The 19790-nt window shown below is 43.9% G+C and overlaps 1 protein-coding gene across 5 annotated transcripts in view; it reads right to left on the bottom strand.

Annotated features, from left to right (window-relative positions):
- The window catches only part of FAM184A (family with sequence similarity 184 member A), a 384174-nt gene that overhangs the window by 199519 nt on the left and 164865 nt on the right, over positions 1-19790 (bottom strand). For all 5 annotated transcript variants that reach the window (XM_073575923.1, XM_073575927.1, XM_073575925.1 and 2 more), the window contains one exon: positions 3217-4071. In XM_073575923.1, the coding sequence (XP_073432024.1) occupies positions 3217-4071 (855 nt within the window). The remainder of the gene's footprint in view (positions 1-3216; positions 4072-19790) is intronic.

Below are 19790 nucleotides of genomic sequence, written 5' to 3'. Positions count from 1 at the left end.
GACATTCACTGTCATTGTGCTGTCCCTTGCCTCCATAGGAGCGCTGCCGGGTCGCACCATACTTCCCAGCACCACAGCTATGCATCTGACCAACTTTAGGAGTTCCTGGTCCGTTTCGCCCCACACACTCAGGCATCTGCCTATGTAGCCAACGGTCTTCATGACGTAGCTGTCCTGCTTTCCTTCTCTTTCCCAGTGTTCCACTGCTCCTAAGGCCTGGACGAGCTGGGCTCCTTAATTAACATTACGGGGTCCACCCGCCCTGTCCGGGCTCTCAGACCCTCCTGACTAAAATGTCAGGAACAAACTGGCTTACCCACGGTTGGCCCCTCCTATGTTAACTATTTACTACTAAGACATCTAGAGGACTTGCTTATCTACTGCACTTTCCCTAGTTAAACATGCATTATATATACAATATACGAACATTATAATATCAACATGAGAAAAGGGAGTGGAGCATCAAGTGATCTTGGTACACCCCTTACACATGAACGAATGGCAAAGCAGATGAACCAACTGCTAGAAGCAGGACACCACCCAGCCTGGCTAACACAAGGAATAACAGTGCTGATCATAAAGGATCCTCACAAAGGAACAGTCCCATGCAACTACTGCCAAATAACCTGCCTTACAACATGGAAACTCCTGTCAGGCATCATAGCCACCAAGCTGCAGAACCATATGAACCAGTACATGAATACAGCTCAGAAAGGAATTGGGACCGACACCAGGCTCTAAGCACCAGCTCCTAGTAGATAGAGCAGTCGCTCGAGCCTCAAGTTCTCGACAGTCCAATCTCTGCACAGCCTAGATTGACTACAGGAAAGCCTATGACTCAATGCCACACACATGGATCTGTGAATGCTTGGCTCTCTACAATGTCAACAGGAAACTAAGAACCTTCCTCAGAAACTCAATGGGGCTATGGAGAACAACATTGGAACAACATTGGAAGACTCAAGACAACTAACACAAGTGACCATCAAATGTGGCGTATACCAAGGTGATGCACTGACCCATTGCTGTTCTGCATAGGCTTGAACCTACTCAGTCAGATAATTACAGAGTCTGGCTATGGATACAGATTCAAGAGTGGAAGCACCATCAGCCCCCTCCTCTACATGGATGACATCAAGCTGTATGCGAAAAACAAATGAGACATCAATTCACTGATCCACCAAACAAGGATCTACAGTGAAAACATTGGGATGTCCTTCAGACTGGGGAAATGCGGCCAGTTGGGAAAAAAGAGAGGCAAGGTAGCCCCCTCCTCTACATGGATGACATCAAGCTGTATGTGAAAAACACTAGAGTTCTACTCCTCTTCCTCTCTGAAGAGACAATTTGCATAATTAGCATATTTCCCAGAGGAGCATTGCGGCTTTAAGTCTCCTCACCTCGACATGCTTAGCATGTCATTCTCCGCAAGGAGAAATGATACTTCTTGGATATCGGTCAGACGCCTCTCTCACAGCCAAACCAGATCTCCCACTTTGCACTGATGAGGGGCAGTACCCCGAAACACAGTGTCTGCAAATGGAGATTCTGGCTTGGCTTTTATCCTAAGTCATGTAACTAGGCTCGTTAAATGGGTCAACATTGACTTTTAGGATTGCTACCTCCAATAGGTGGCACTAGAGTTCTAGTCCGCTTCCTCTCTGAAGAGACAATTTGCATAAAAAACAAATGAGACATCAATTCACTGATCCACCTAACAAGGATCTACAGTGAAGACATTGGGATGTCCTTCGGACTAGAGAAATGAGGCCGGTTGGGAAAAAAGAGAGGCAAGGTAGTCAAGACTGATGGACTGGAATTAACAGCAGGACACATTGCATTACCTCGGCATCCCACAGGGATACGGTAACCATGATGCGGAGGCAAGGAAAGCAGCAACATCCAAAATACCATCACAGGGTAAGACAGGTTCTGAAGAGCAAGCTCAATGGGAAGAATAAAATCTGTGCCATCAATACATACGCCCTGCCTGTTATCAGATACCTTGATGGCATAGTGTGCTGTCCAAAAGAAGAGATGGAAGCTGCAGATGTGAAGAAACAAGAGCTCCTCGCAATGCATGGAGGTCTCCACCCTAAGTCTAGCACCCAAAGATTGTATTCCAACAGAAAGGAGGGTGGTCGAGGCTTGATAAGCATCGAAGCCACCCTCACGGAAGTAACAAGGAGTATCCAGGAATACATCAGATAAATGGCACCAAAAGATGAGATGCAGAGCGAAAGCCTAAGGCAGCAACAAGAACAGATCTGGATCTGGAAGGAAGATCAGGAACATGAAGCGCCATGGCAAGACAAGCCGCTGCATGGGATGTACCACTGACAGATAATGGAGTAGGCTGATATGAAGTCCTACCAATGGCTGGAGAAAGCTGGACTCAGACAGCACAGAGGCACTAATCATAGCGGCACAAGAGCGAGCACTAAGTACCAGATCCATAGAAGCAGGAATCTATCACACAAGACCAGACCCAAGGTGCAGACTATGCAAAGAAACCTCAGACACCATCCAACACATAGTGGCAGGATGCAAAATGTAAGCAGGAACAGCGTATACTGAACGCCACAACCAAGTAGCAGGAATTGTATACAGGAACATCTGTACAGCACATGGGTTAAGTCCCCCTAAGTCCAGGTGACCCCAGGAAAGTGGTGGAGACTGAAAGGGCAAAAATCCTGTGGAACTTCAAGATTCAGACGGATAAGCAGGTGTTGGCTAACCAACCAGACTTGTGATAGTAGACAAGGATCAGAAGACAGCAATTATAATAGATGTGGCAGTGCCAAGTGACAGCAACATCAGAAAGAAGGAATATGAGATGGTAGAGAAATACCAGGGCCTTGAAGGAGAACTGGAGAAGATGTGGAAGGTGAAGGAAACAGTGATTCCAGTGGTGATAGGAGCACTTGGAGCAGTGACCCATAAGTTGGAAGAATGGCTACAACAGATCCCAGGAGCAACATCTGAGCTCTTTGTCTAGAAAAGCGCAATGCTGGGAACAACTAAGGCCCTGCGCAGAACCTTCAAACTCCCAGGCCTCTAGTAAAGGACCCGAGAATGAGAAAGGACAACAAAGACCACCCCCAGTGGGGGGTGAGAAGGAAGTTTTTTTTATATACTATTAAAACATATGAGCAAAATTGTTTACTCTATGAAGACTAGAATCTAAGAAAATGGGTCAACCTGCAAATCTCTTACCTGAACATTGTTCTCTGCTGTAGAGAGAGAAGCTTGTAGTTTTTGGCACTTTTCTCGAAGAATTCCTGCTTCTTCCTGTACAACCTGAAATTCTGTTTTAAGAATGCCGAGGTTCTTCTGTAAGATAGCTTCTTGAGTTTGAAATTCTCTCTTCAATTCGGACTCTTTCTGCTTACAAGCATGCAGACTCTCGGCTGTAAAGTGCTGAGACCTTTTCAAAGCTTCCAACTCATGTTCATAGAAGGCCTGAGCTTTACTCAGCTTCCCTTCATAATCCTCTACTAACTTTTTCCTCTCCAGACGTAAGTCTTCCAGCTTTTTATTAAGTTCTTCCAATTGTAATTGATGCATTTCCTCTAGTGTTTCCTGACCCTTGTTTAAAGTAGCATTTTGACTGTGTTGTGCTTTTAGGAGGTCTTGGATCTCTAATCTATGAGTTGCTCTTAGTTCTTCTAAGGCAGTACGTTTGTCTTTCTCAAACTGTACTTGGAGTTGCATAAAACTTCGTATCCGCTCCTCAAATCTCTTCCTTATCTCCTCCACCTCTCGTGACATGGTAACAACTCTTTGCACATGTTGGGCTTCTGCACAAAGTTGTATATCTTCTACCCGATGCTTGTAAACATCAAATTCAGTAAGTGCTTGGTGTTTCAACTTTTTATGTTCCTCTAATGATTCTTCCAGTGCTTGTATTTTTCGTTTCAGCTCAGTTTCCTCTGACACTTTATTCTTATATTGCAATATCTTCTCTCTGGTTTCAGCAAGGATCTGCTGAATTTCTTCTTCATGTGCTTCTTTAATGGCTTGTACTCCTGATTCGTGCTCATCATTCCTAGTATTTAAGGCATATATGACCTGTGAATTGATAACAAATATTTGATTTAAACCCCATCAATTACAAAAGTTTTGAATAGTTACAGAAATTTAGAATTTCACAAAAGATAGCACAATACACATAAGTACCAACAAGAATTTGTCACATTCATAAACAAAACTGGAAATGGTTATGAAGCAATAGAGGTCCAGAGATCAAATCCTTTTGAAGGAGGGTGTCACTAACATAATCTAGTACCTGGTAATAAAGGGTCATATTTAAGGAGTCTTTAACGTTGGTGTTAAAGGAGTGCAATGAATAGAAAGTGACAAACAAGTTTTCCTCTAAAACCATCATGCAGTCTCAAAAAAAGTATTAGAAAACTGGAATCTATGAAAGGGGAACATTGTGGTGCAATCTTGTGAATCATCCCCATTTGAAAGGTTACTAACAATATCAAATATCAGTTTATATACCCTTTCATATATCAATATTTGAAAGTACTGTGTTCTTTGAACTGAGCTCTGATTTTGTAATGGATTTTATCTATTGTAGTAACATGTGTGAAGTAAGTTGGATAGTGCCACTATACAATGCAGTAAATATAACAATATTTCTGTTTCAAGCATTGATGTGAAGTGTGGTGAGTACAGATGAGAAGATCAACTTGCAGGACTTCAGTCCAGCGTTCAGACAAGTGGCACCTGGCCGCTAGAGGGGAGAACCGAGAATCTCTTGCCTTCCGGAGAGGTATTTGATTTGTCAGGGCTGGCGCAGTATTGCCTTTGTGACATAGAGCACAGATGACGTTGTGCCAGCCATTTCTAATCAATAGCCACACCGGGAACCTAGACCTTGGAACAGAGTCCAACAAATTGATCCGCTCATCTCTAGTGATGAGGACTATTCCCTTTTCTATCCAGGATACCCGTACAAGAATCAGTATCAATAATACTATATACAGACTTATTAATTTTTCATTGAGTGACATAACTATTGGTGAACTGCTCGATAGCACATAAGCAAATGTGCCTAGTGGAGATTCAATTATCATGTATACTGCCTAGACAGTCACCACCAAGTGCCATGAAAGTGCCATAAAATGTATACCCAATATCAATGTTCGCATACCCAAGGTGACTAAAGAAAGGTATACAAAGTGTTAAGTTTTCCACCACTATGATACTTGGGCAAATGAACGCTCCTCCATTTTTCAGTTGCATGGTGGAAAAAATAAATACCATAACCCTTATGAAATCCCTCAGGGTCAGATGGCTTCACTTTTACAAACTATTTTACATCTTCAAAATCTGGAAACTGTGCCTTCGACACCGCTGGCCATCCCAGCTAATAAACACTAGGTACATTTTATTAACTCCAAATACATTGAAGATACATATAAGTATATATATATATATATATATACACACACTCACACACACACACACATTGTATATACCCAAGTGCTTCTCACAAAATTTGAATATCATCCGAAAGTTAATTTATTTCAGTTCTTCAATACAAAAAATGAAACTCATTATATAGAGCAGGGGTGGGCAATTAATTTTCTTGAGGGGACACATAGAATCGTAGAGTTGGAAGGGACCTCCTGGGCCATCTGGTCCAACCCCCTGCTCAAAGCAGGATTCGCTAAATCATCCCAGTCAGATGTCTGTCCAGCCTCTGTTTGAAGACTTCCATTGAAGGAGAACTCACCACTTCTCGTGGCAGCCTGTTCCACTCATTGATCACTCTAACTGTCAAAAAGTTTTTTCTAATATCTAATCTGTGTCTCTTCCCATTCAGTTTCATCCCATTGCTTCTAGTCTTTCCTTGTGCAAATGAGAATAAAGTTGATCCTTCTACAATGTGACAGCCCTTTAGATATTTGTAGACAGCTATTAAGTCTCCTCTCAGTCTTCTCTTTTGCAAACTAAACATTCCCAAATCCTGCAACCTTTCCTCATAAGACAGGGTTTGCAGACCGGTCACCATTCTGGTCGCTCTTTTCTGAACTTGCTCCAGTTTGTTGATGTCTTTTTTAAAATGTGGTGCCCAAAACTGGACACAATATTCCAGATGAGGTCTGACCAAAGAGGAGTAGAGGGAAATAATGTCTTCACGTGATCTAGACTGTATGCTTCTGTTAATACATCCTAGAATTGCATTTGCCTTTTTTGCTGCTGCATCACACTGTTGACTCATATTCAGTCTGTGATCTATTAGTATACCCAAGTCTTTTTCACATGTGCTGTCACTTAGCCCTATTCCTCCCATTCTATATATGCTTTTTTCATTTTTATTGCCCAGATGTAGTACTTTGCATTTCTCCCTGTTAAAAACCATTCTGTTAGTTGCTGCCCACTTCTCCAGTTTATTTAAATCTTTTTGAATCCTCTCTCTCTCTTCTCTAGTATTAGCTATCCCTCCTAGCTTTGTGTCATCAGCAAATTTAATCAGTTTACCCTCAATTCCTTCATCTAAATCGTTGATAAAGATGTTGAACAATACAGGGCCCAGGACAGAGCCCTGTGGTACCCCACTTGAGACATTCTTCCAACTGGATGTGCAGCCATTTACGACCACTCTTTGGGTCCGATCACTAAGCCAGTTATGAATCCACCTAACAGTTGCCTTGTCCATTCCATACTTAGTCATTTTTTCAATAAGGATTGTATGAGAGACTTTGTCAAATGCTTTGCTGAAGTCAAGATATACTATATCTACAGCATTTCCTTGATCCACCCAATCAGTGATACCGTCATAGAAGGAAATTAAGTTAGTCTGACATGACTTATTAGTTAGAAACCCATGCTGACTCTGTTTAATCACTTCATTCTTATCCAGGTATTGACATACATGTTGTTTAATAATTTGTTCAAAGATCTTTCCTGGTATAGAAGTCAGACTCACCGGCCTATAGTTGCCTGGGTCCACCTTCTTCCCCTTTTTGAAGACAGGAACAACATTTGCTCTTCTCCAGTCTTCTGGCACTTCTCCTGTTCTCCAAGAATTTTCAAAGATTATGGAGAGGGGTTCAAAAATTTCTTCTGCTATCTCCTTCAGTACTCTGGGGTGTAATTCATCTGGACCTGGAGACTTGAATTCATTTAGGTTAGCTAAGTGTTTCCTCACTATCTTTCTGTTTATAGATATCCTGGATTCTTCTATTCCCTTAATAGGACAGTGAATAACAGTTGATGTTGCATTTCCTTTCTGAGAGAAAACAGATGCAAAATAGGAATTTAAAAGTTCAGCCTTCTCAACATCCTGTCTTACCATTTCATCATTTTCATCCTGTAAAAATCCTATAGCATCTTTGACTTTTCTTTTACTTTTGACATATCCCCAAAATCCTTTATTATTGCTTTTGACATCTCTTGCAAGCCTCAGCTCATTTTCAGCTTTAGATAATCTGATTTGTGCCCTGCAGGTTCTGCAGACAGCATTATATTCTTCTTTAGATATGTCTCCCTCTTTCCATTTTATAAACATTTTTTTCTTCCTTTTTAGCATGTGCTTAAGTTCTGTGTTCATCCATCCTGGTTTCCTTAAATGCTTCCTATTCTTCCCTCTTTTCGGAATTGTTAACAACTGTGCTTTGAGAATTTCATTTTTCAAGATTTCCCATCCTTCCTGGACATTTTTGTCTTTAAGGATATCCAGCCATTGGATCCCTCCAATTCTCTTTCTGAATCCCTTAAAATCTGCCTTTCTGAAATCTAACCTTGACGTCTGAGTCTTCACAGGTCTTCCACCTCTAGTAATCCAAAATTCTAAAATAGCATGGTCGCTACCTCCTAGGGTCCCAGCCACTTTTACCTCCTCAACCATTTCCTCCCTGTTTATAAGGATTAGATCCAAGGTAGCAGTTCCCCTTGTTTTCTCCCTTACCTTTTGGAAGATAAAGTTGTCAGCAAGAGAGGATAAGAATTTCCTTGACCTGTTAGTTTTGCCTGAGAGAGATTCCCAACAAATGTCTGGATAGTTGAAATCTCCCATGACAACTATGTCATATTTTTTGGAGAACTTGGCCATTTGATGCATAAAGAGTTCATCTATATCTTCGGCTTGCACAGGTGGCCTGTAGTAAATGCCTACAATGGTGTCCTTTCCATTGTTCTGTCCTTGTATTCTTACCCAAACAGTTTCCACAGAACTCCCAGTCTCTGAAGCTTCAATCTCTGTGCAGATATACGCGTTTCGAACATACAATGCGACACCCCCTCCTCGTTTATCAAGTCTGTTTCTAGCAAATAAGTTGTATCCTTCTAGTCTTGTATTCCAATCATGTGTATTGTCCCACCAAGTTTCAGTGATTCCAATTACATCATATTTCTGTTCCTGTGTTAGTAGTTCCAATTCTCCTTGTTTGTTGCCCATGCTTTGTGCATTAGTATAGAAACATTTTAGTTTGTGATTGGTTTCTCTTTCTCCAATATTTTTATTAATTAGATTCTTTCGTCTTTGTTCTTCCTTTCCACTTCTAATAGCAGAGTTCTCAATAGCATTTGTCAGGTGTATGGCTTTTTCTGGTCTTTTGCTTCCCTTCCCATGTTGTTCTAGTTTAAAGCTCTCCTTACAAGTGTAGCAAGGCGACTTCCAAATACATGCTTTCCAGCATGTGACAACAGTCACATGAAAGACCGTGACTGTTGTGGAGGGCCGAACCAATATGCCAGAATTAATTCTTCTCAATATTAATATTGATATATTATAATAATTATATTATTGATAATTTTATTAATATTAGTTGTATCATTCAATATTGAGCAGAACTAAGTATGTTGACACCCCCTATATATCGTTTGAACCCAAGCACAGCCCCTTCTGTATATTGTATGAGATCCCCAACAGCCCCTTATATGCGGCATGAGCCCCACACAGCCTCCCCATATATTGAGCCTCCCCATATATTGCATGAGCCCTACACAGCCTCCTCCATATGCGGTATGAGTCCCACACAGCCTCCCCATATATTGCATGAGCCCTACACAGCCTCCCCCCATACGCGGATGAGCCCCACACAGCCTCCCCCATATGCGGCATGAGCCCCACACAGCCTCCCCATATACAGCATGAGCCCCACACAGCCTCCCCATATATGGCATGAGCCCCACATAGCCTCCTCACATATGGCATGAGCCCCACACAGCATCCCTATATACACTGCATGAGCCCCACAAAGCCTCCCAATATACGGTATGAGCCCCACACAGCCTCCCTATAAACACTGCATGAGTCCCACACAGACTCCCCATATACAGCATGAGTCCCACACTGCCTCCCCATATATGGCATGAACCCCACATAGCCTCCTCATATATGGCATGAGCCCCACACAGCCTCCCTATATACACTGCATGAGCCCCACAAATCCTCCCTATATACACTGCATGAGCCCTACAAAGCCTCCCAATATACGGCATGAGCCCTACACAGCCTCCCCCCATATGCGGATGAGCCCCACACAGCCTCCCCCATATGCGGCATGAGCCCCACACAGCCTCCCCATATACAGCATGAGCCCCACACAGCCTCCCCATATATGGCATGAGCCACACATAGCCTCCTCATATATGGCATGAGCCCCACACAGCCTCCCTATATACACTGCATGAGCCCCACAAAGCCTCCCAATATACAGCATGAGCCCCACACAGCCTCCTTATATACACTGCATGAGTCCCACACAGCCTCCCCATATACTGCATGAGCCCCACACAGCCTCCCTATATACACTGCATGATTCCCACACAGCCTCCCTATATAGACTGCATGAGTCCCACACAGCCTCCCTATATATGCTGCATGAACCCCACACAGCCTCCTCATATACTGCATGAGCCCCACACAGCCTCCCCATATACAGCGTGAGCCCCACACAGCCTCCCTATATACTGCATGAACCCCACACAGCCTCCCTATATACATTGAATGAGCCCCACACAGTCTCCATATATACACTGCATGTTGCCCCCATAGCCTCCCTATGTGCAGCATGCCACCCCCATAGCCTCACCATGTGCAGCATGTTGCCTCCATATGCAGCACCATGTGCCACATGTTGCCCTCATATGCAGCATGTCACTCCCCCTATGTGCATCACCATGTTACTCTCCCTATGTGCAGCACCATGTCACCCCTCCATGCGCAGCACGTCACCCCTGTGTGTAGCATGTCACCCCCTCTGTGTGCAGCACCATGTCACCCGCTCTGTGTGCACCATGTCACCCCCTGTGTGCAGCACCATGTCACCCCCCCGTATGCAGCACCATGTCATCCCCCGTGTGCAGCATCATGTCACCCCCCCGTATGCAGCACCATGTCACCCCCTCTGTGTGCAGCACCATGTCACCCCCTCTGTGTGCAGCACCATATCACCCCCCCATAGTCTCCCCATGCCCACCCAAACAGCCCATGCACAAGAAGAAAAAAAAAACCCATACTCACCTTGGTCCTGTTCTCCAGCGCTCTGCTTCTCTCGCTGCTCTTCGGTGTACACAGCTGACGAGATGATATGACGTCATCGCGTCAGCTGTTTCACACGCTGATTGGTGGAGGAAGTGGCCGGAGGCCCCTCCTTTACCAGAGGAGTCAGCAGTGTAGCGCAGAGCCACGGCACACATGAAAACAGCAAGCGGGCGGGACGGTGCAGCCAGCGGACCTCTGATTTCCAGTCCCACGGCCGCACTTTGCCTAGGTCTGATATAGAGTCATTACAAACCGAGTGATCTATTTCAAGTGTTTATTTCTGTTAGTGTTGATGATCATAGCTTCCAGCCAATGAAAACCCTAAAGTCATTATCTCAGTAAATTAGAATACTTTATAACACCAGCTTGAAAAAACGATTTTAATGAAATGTTGGCCTACTGAAATGTATGTTCAGTAAATGCACTCAATACTTGGTCGGGGCTCCTTTTGCATCAATTACTGCATCAATGTGGCATGGCATGGAGGCGATCAGCCTGTGGCACTGCTGAGGTGTTATGGAAGCCCAGGTTGCTTTGATAGCAGCCTTCAGCTTGTCTGCATTGTTAGTTCTGGTGTCTCTCATCTTCCTCTTGACAATACCCCATAGATTCTCTATGGGGTTAAGATCAGGTGAGATTGCTGGCAAATCAAGCACAGTGATACTGTTGTTTGTAAACCAGGTATTGGTACTTTTGGCAGTGTGGACAGGTACCAAGTCCTGCTGGAGAATGAAATTTCCATCTCCAAAAAGCTAGTCATCAGAGGGAAGCATAAATTGCTCTAAAATTTCCTGGTAGACGGCTGTGCTGACTTTGGTCTTGATAAAACACAGTGGACCTACAGCAGCAGATGACATGGTTCCCTAAACCATCACGGATTGTGGAAATGTCACACTAGACCTTGGAAATCAAGGTCCTAGAGTCTGGAGGAAGAGTGGAGAGACACACAATCCAAGCTGCTTAAGGTCTAGTGTGAAGTTTCCACAATAAGTGATGGTTTGGGGAACTACGTCATCTCTGTCAATCCCTGCACTGGCTCCCCATTACCCAAAGACTCCAGTTCAAAACGCTAACCATGGCATACAAGGCCATCCACAATCTGTGTCCTCAATACATCTGTGACCTCGTTTCCCGATACTTACCTGCACGCAACCTCGAATCCTCACAAGATCTCCTTCTCTACTCTCCTCTTCCCACAATTGCAAACAAGATTTTTCCCACGCATCACCTCTACTACAACATATCAAACTCTCGCCTACCATGGAAAACTTCAGAAAGAACCGGAAGACCTACCTCTTCCGACAAGCCTACAACCTGCAGTAAACACCAATTGACCAAACCACTGCACGACCAGCTCTACCCTTGCCTACTGTATTCTCACCCATCCCTTGTAGATTGTGAGCTCTTGGGGGCAGAGTCCTTCCTCATCCTGTACCAGTCGTGACTTGTATTGTTTAAAATTACTGAACCTGTTTATATTATGTATGGCACTGTAATAATAATAATAATAATAATAATAATAATATATATAAATATATATATATAAATATATCAACATGCTTCTCTACACCACAGACTCCTGGCGACACGCGTTGGGCACTTTTATTTTGTGTATGCGTGAGTCCTAGACTATATTACCACATGTATGAGCTCTATTTTTTTTTTCCAAGCAGCTGGTCACCTTTTGCCTTGTCACCTGTATTGCTTGTATGTCAGTGTTATTGTTCATTGAAGGACATTTACTTTCATTGGTGATTGTGTGGCTGATTTGTTAGTTTTGAGCTATTGTTTCCTAGCTAATCTGCAAATAAGCAAGGTCAGTTTACTTACCTATGTGAGGGCTGATATTTTAGGTGATATTGGTGCTGATGAGTTTTTCCTATGCACCTTCATTTGAGACTTTTATCAATATACTTTGTCTCTGATTATAGTTAAGATATCATATTTATTCTCTCTTTTTAGTGCTGACCATATATGCCCTCTTTGTCCTGGGAACTTTTTGTATGTTATTATTGTATCCAATATGTTTGCATTCACCAGTGTGTCAATAATATGTGGTTTGTGAAATTCTATTGTGGGTTGATGCTTATATGTCATTTTATGACTTTTAAATGTTTATAATTTCATTGTCATAGCAGGTTTATGCTTTTCAAACTGAGACCAGCATAATGTAGGGGTAGAGCCTGATTCCAGGGATGAGTTACTTATTAGACTGTGTGTTGTAGTTTCGATACAATCAGTATTTTATCAGAATGATGTTATCACTGCCTGACTATGTCTCACATGTACAGCAGTCCACAAAATGTATGGAACCCCACCCCCTCCACTGATTAGCAGCTTGCGCACAAAGTACAAAGGAAGATGCCAATCAGTGGAGTGGGCGAGTTTATACACTGCTTACCATTACGACCTTTGCTACCTCTACAACAGATAAAGCAGGAATTCCATCAAAACTACACCAATCAGCCCAGCAACTGACACATCTCTGAAATCGGTTTTATTGCCCTATATTATGCTTCTCTCAGATTACATAGCAAAAAAATGCTGACAGACGCCCTTCAAATAACAGTAGTTCTGCAGACTCCCATCTATAACATTAGACTCCACCATGGCTCACAGGATCCAGCAGGCTGTCCACAAGGTCCCCAACTACAATTCAAATCTCCTATTCTAATTTATTGTTTGGTTTAATTCCTTAAGCAAATAAGACTGTAAAAGGAGTGCTCACGGTGATCAAATGTCAAAATGAATTTGGTTAAGTTTGAAGCTACAGACATCTTCCTTCAAAGTCCAGCGCCCACTTGCTTGCAGCCTTTATATTTAAATAGAGAAATGACCCCTACCGATATCTAGAAATTCACACACCAATGGACATTGTTGATGCATTTAGTATTACTTGCCATTGTTACATTGCACCAGAGCTAGTGAAAAAAGGTGGACTTCCAGTAATTTGGCAGTTTTAGTAATTCACAATGAAGACTTTACCATGACAGCCAGGGATGCCACTAGGAATTTCGGGGCCCCATACTGGCAAATTTTTTTGTGCCCCCCAGCCCCGCCTCCAGTACTCAAACTGTCCACAGTCCCACCGCTCTCTCTTGGAAAAACTCCACTTCTCACCAATCACACATTAACAGCTCCCATCACCAGATCACACATATAGCCAGCAGCTTTTGCTTTGGACAAAAGATTTTTTTAAGCCGCCACCAAAACAGGGTAGGCACTTTTGGCCGGGCTCTACTCTACTGTAACCTATTAAATATTTGTTAAAATATGCAATATAATTTAGGTATATTTTTATTTATTTTTCAATTTTTAAAATGACCAATAATATCACATACAAGGAACAAATACCGCTACACTATGTCCAGACCACATATTACCACCACATAGTGACCTATAATACCACATACAAGGAACAAATACCGCCACACCATGACCAGACCACATATTACTACCATAGTGACCGAATAATATCACATACAAGGAACAAATACCACTGCACCATGACCAGACCACATATTACCACCACAAAGTGACCAAATAATAGCACACACAAGGGACAAATACCACCGCACCATGCCCAGACCACATATTACCACCACATGGTGACTGAATACTACAATACTGATCATGAATAAAAAACCATAATACTATCACCATAAGTGGCATTATACACAGGAGATCTGTATTTAGTATGCAGTGTCTGTGTACAGGTAATATAGTGATCAATGACATTATACACAGGAGCTCTGTATACAGTATAATGTACAGGTAACACAGTGATCACTGGTCACATTATACACAGGACCTCTGTATATATAGTATACAGTGTATAGTGTCAGTGTACAGGTAACACACTAACTCACCAGTGATGTCCCTAGGTGAAGTCCTTCATCCTTGCTTTTCATTCATCCAGCACAGATTGCCATCATGTCTTCCAGCCAGGACTCGTCTCTGCAGGAAATAACAGTTATCTAGAGCTCCGCTTGCAGAACACATTACTTATTTTTTCCCAACTTCTACATTACACGACATGAAGAAAAAAAGGCGACGTAGTGTCGCTCTGCACAGTAACAGGACCGCCCCCCATTTAAAACAGTATCCTCAAAAAATTAAATACATCACTGCAGTAATAATATCCCTTAATTAGCCCCTATGGTAATAATATCCCCCATCCTGACCCCCGTGTGTCTCATTCCTGGCTTTAGCCATATGTTCTCCCATCCCGCCCTCATGAGTATCCATTCTTCCCCATATGATCTCCATCGCATCCATCCTGCCCCATGATCCTGTGCGATCTGTCTCCAATCATGCCCCATATCTCCACATTCTGCCCAGTGTCTCGCATTCTGCCCCCATGTCCAGCATTCTGCCCCAGTCTCCAGCATTCTGCCCTATGTCCAGCATTCCGCCCCAGTCTCCAGCATTCTGCCCCATGTCCAGCATTCTGCCCCCATGTCCAGCATTCTGTCCCCATGTCCAGCATTCTGTCCCCATGTCCAGCATTCTGTTCCCATGTCCAGCATTCGGCCCCAGTCTCCAGCATTCTGCCCCAGTCTCCAGCATTCTGCCCCAGTCTCCAGCATTCTGCCCCCGTCTCCAGTATTCTGCCCCCGTGTCCAGCATTCTGCCTCATATCCAGCATTCTGCCCCAGTCCAGCATTCTGCCTCATGTCCAGCATTCTGCCCCATGTCCAGCATTCTGCCCCATGTTCAGCATTCTGCCCCATGTTCAGCATTCTGCCCCATATCCAGCATTCTGCCCCATATCCAGCATTCTGCCCGATGTTCAGCATTCTGCTCCAGTCCAGCATTTTGCCCCATGTTCAGCATTCTGCCCCAGTCCAGCATTCTGCCCCATGTTCAGCATTCTGCCCCATATCCAGCATTCTGCCCCATATCCAGCATTCTGCTCCAGTCTAGCATTTTGCCCCATGTTCAGCATTCTGCCCCAGTCCAGCATTCTGCCCCATGTTCAGCATTCTGCCCCATATCCAGCATTCTGCCCCATATCCAGCATTCTGCCCCATGTCCAGCATTCTGCCCCAGTCTCCAGTATTCTGCCCCAGTCTCCAGTATTCTGCCCCCACGTCCAGCATTCTGCCTCATATCCAGCATTCTGCCCCAGTCCAGCATTCTGCCCCATATCCAGCATTCTGCCCCAGTCCAGCATTTTGCCCCATGTTCAGCATTCTGCCCGATGTTCAGCATTCTGCCCCAGTCTAGCATTCTGCCCCATGTTCAGCATTCTGTCCCAGTCCAGCATTCTGCCCCATGTCCAGCATTCTGCCCCAGTGTCCAGCATTCTGCCCCCGCGCCCCCCGGATCGCCGCTGTCAAAAAAAAAACAAGTTCTCCTTACATGGCCATGCTCCAGCGGCGGGTGAAGCTCCGTCCCTCCACGCTGCAGCGCGCTCTAGCCAGCGACTGACACTGACGTCAGACGCCGGCGAGGTGCGCGCTGCGGCTGATGTCAGCTGCCAGCCTCCGATTGGCTGGCAGCTGTTAACTATTGACGTGCGATGCCGCTGGGCCCGCATGTGAATAGCGTTTAGCTGCCGCCCGCAGCGCCGTGTTAAGGGCCCGGTTTACATGCCGGTAGGGGCCCGGTGAGCAGAGGAGACAGGGCCCGATGCGGGCCCCCTCTGCCCACCGGGCCCCATATGCCAGTCAGGGCAGTAATGCCCTGATGGCGGCCCTGACGACAGCTGTGACCTGTCCAGGTTCTACCAGTTACAAATCCACCTTCATTTATTGGTGGGTAATTCTTTGCTCAAACAAGGTAAATGGTTTTGTAATCCCTTCAGATAAGGTTAATGCCTATTTCAGGCCCATGTATATATAGGAGATGTTAGGGATGAGGTCTGGACACTTTTACTTTGTAAGTTATCCTGTAAATCAGTATTCCCCTTTGGCAGCACTTTACTACTCTGTACCAAGTTGGTAACTGTCAATTTACTGTGTAATTACTGTGTTGTGTATGCATTCCGGATTGTACTCTATGTTATTACTATACATTATGGATTTGTTATAGTATGTTGAAGCATTTTACCAGATCTATCTACATTATCTGTTTCCCTCTTTGCGCTTATTTTTTAATTGCTACACAATAAAATTTTAATTCTTTATATGATACACATGCACTCTTACTGAAAGGGACCAACCCCTTTAAATGTTCGTTCTCTGTTTCAAGTTATTTTTAATCCCTTAACCCCCAAGGGTGGTTTGCACGCTAATGACCGGGCCAATTTTTACAATTCTGACCACGGTCCATTTATGAGGTAATAACTCTGGAACGCTTCCATGGATCCCGGTGATTCTGACACTGTTTTCTCAAGATATATTGTACTTCATGATAGTGCTAAAAATTCTTTGGTATGACTTGCGTTTAGGCTTGTTTCACACTTGCGTTGGGCAGAGCTGCGGAGGGCTGCGTACTTCCATTGTTAAGCCCCGCCCACTGCCGCATCTCTTCCATTCAGCTCTGCCTATGTCCTGCGTACCTATCTTTAACATTGGGTATGCAGGCCATGTTGATGTATGCGGATGCCTTCGCTTGCGTCGTTTTGACGCTGCGCCGAACTGCGTCGAATGCAGTTTGCCTCCCGCTGTCTCCTCTACTCAGATTAGTGTTCTGTTCCTCCTATGCTGTGGGACAGGAAATGAAGGGGAAGCATGGTTTAGACTTACCAATACACACTGCATGCTGCTGGAAGCAGAAGGAAAGGCATGCGATCTTAGCACAGTATGTTATAATGAATTGGGGTGAGGGATGGGTGAGACAACAGTCTGTTATAATAAATTGGGGTGGGGATAGGTGAGAAAACAGTATTTTATAATGAAATGAATGGGGGATGGGTGATAGAACAGTATGTTATGATGAATTGGAGTGAGGGGAAGAGGTGAGAGAACAGTGTGTTATAATTAATTGGATGGGGGATGGATGAGAGCACAGTATATTAGAAATTGGGGTGTCATGGGTTTTCTGTGACAGAGAGGAGCCAGAAGCACTTCACCTTCTTATTAAATAGTGTAATTTTCTTTTGGCAGTGCAGGGGTTAATCTGCTCTGTTGAGATCTCCTGGAGCATTTAGGCTCTCAGCTGTGCACTGTTAGCCACTCCCACCTCCTACATAAACTAGGCCCTGGCTAGCACTCATTGTCAGAGTTGGCTTATGCCTTATGGCTGGGGATGGTTGTTGGTTTATAAGAGAAGGCGGTTGGTGGGTTTATCTGTCACTGTTGCTAAGTTTGGAGTGTGTGATAATTCCCTTTCTAGTACTTTGGTTTAACCCCATCATCCACTCTCCGCTGCTTTCCTCTGTTACATGTGTGAGTATATTGGTACAGTTGTGCTCAAAAGTTTACATACCCCGGGAGAATTTTTACTTTCTTGGCCTTTATTCAGAGAATATGAATGATAACACCAAAACTTTTTCTCCACTGATGGATAGAGGTTGGGTGAAGCTATCTATTGTCAAACTACTGTGTTTTCTCTTTTAAAATTATAATGACAACACAAAACATCCAAATGACCCTGATCAAAAGTTTACATACCCTGGTGACTTTGGCCTGATAACATGCTCAGAAGCTGACACAAATGGGTTTGACTGGCTACTAAAGGTAACATCCTCACCTATGACCTGTTTGCTTGTCATCAGTGTGTGAATAAAAGCTGAGTGAGTTTCTGGTATCCAGACAGTCTTGCATCTTTCATTCAGTCACTGACATTTCTGGATTGTGAGTCATGGGGAAAGCAAAAGAATGGTCAACGGATCTATGGGAAAAGGTAGTTGAATTGTATAAAACAGGAAAGGGATTCAAAAAGATATCCAAGGAATTGATAATGCCAGTCAACAGTGTTCAAACTGTGATTAACAAATGGAAAATCAGGGGCTCTGTGAAAACAAAACCACGTTCAGGTAGACCAACTAAAATTTAGTCCACAACTGCAAGGAAAATTGTTCAGGATGAAAACAAAAACCCACAAATAACATTAGCTGAATTACTGGACTCCCTGAAAACTAGTGGTGTGGCTGTTTCAAGATGCACAATAAAGAGGCACTTGAAGAAAAATGGGCTGCATGGTCAAGTCGCCAGAAGAAAGCCATTATAGCGCAAATGCCACAAAGTAAAATCGAACTTTTTGGCCACAACCATAAATGTTACATATGAAGAGAGGTCAACAAGGCCTATGATGAAAGGAACACCATTCCTACTGTAAAGCACAGAGGTGGATTGCTGATGTTTTGGGGATGTGTGAGCTACAAAGGCACAGGAAACTTGGTCAAAGTTGAAGTAAAGATGAATGCAGCACGTTAGCAGCAAATACTGCTGCACATGGGACGTACATGGACATTCCAACATGACAACGATCAAAAACACAAGGCCAAGTCGACCTCTCATTGGCCACAGCAGAACAAAGTGAAGGTTCTGGAGTGGCCATCTCAGTCTCCTGACCCCAAAATCATTGAGCCAATCTTTGGCGATCTCAAGCGCATAGTTCATGTTTATGCAGCCCAGGAATTTACAGGAACTGGAGGCTTTTTGACAAGAAGAGTGGGCCGCTTTACTATCTGAGGAAATAAATAATCTCATCCACAACTACCACAAAATACTTCAAGCAGTCATTGCTGTTAGAGGGGGCAAAACATGATATTAAGAAATGGTGTAAGTAAACTTTTGATCAGGGTCATTTGGATGTTTTGAGTTGTCAATATTATTTAAAAAGTGAAAACACAGTAGTTTGACAATAAATGGCTTCACTCAACCACTAACATGAGCGGAGACAACGTTTTGGTGTAATCATCCATATTCTCTTAAAAAAGGCCAAGAAAGCAAAAATTCTGCTGGGGTATGTAAACTTTCAAGCACAATTGTATGTTTACTATTTTTCGTTACCACTGTTCGTATTACCTTGTTAGTCTAGTTGGTGTACTACAGTACACTATTACTCCCCTCTTCCCTGGGTGGGGAAGGGGTACAGACTGAGGGTGGATTCAGTATCTAGGGGCCCTGTCACACACAGCGACGCACCAGCAATCCCGACAACGATATGACCTTGTCAGGATCGCTGGTGTGACGCTACATGATCGCTGGTGAGCTGCCAAACAGGCATCTTCACCAGCGATCAGCACCAGGTACACGCGGGTAACAAGCGACACATGTCGCTTAGTTACCCACTGTTTAGCCTAGTTACCAGCACGCTGGTGGTTGGAGCTGGTAACCAAGGTACACATCTGGTTCCTAAGCGGCTCGCGGCACTTAGAAACCCGATATGTACC

This window comes from Dendrobates tinctorius, unplaced genomic scaffold, assembly GCF_039654945.1.
Source record: "Dendrobates tinctorius isolate UK_male_01 unplaced genomic scaffold, ASM3965494v1 ptg000046l, whole genome shotgun sequence".
Taxonomy (NCBI): domain Eukaryota; kingdom Metazoa; phylum Chordata; class Amphibia; order Anura; family Dendrobatidae; genus Dendrobates; species Dendrobates tinctorius.
The sequence above is the reverse complement of the archived record's forward strand: the minus strand, read 5'-3'. Positions and strand labels throughout refer to the sequence as shown.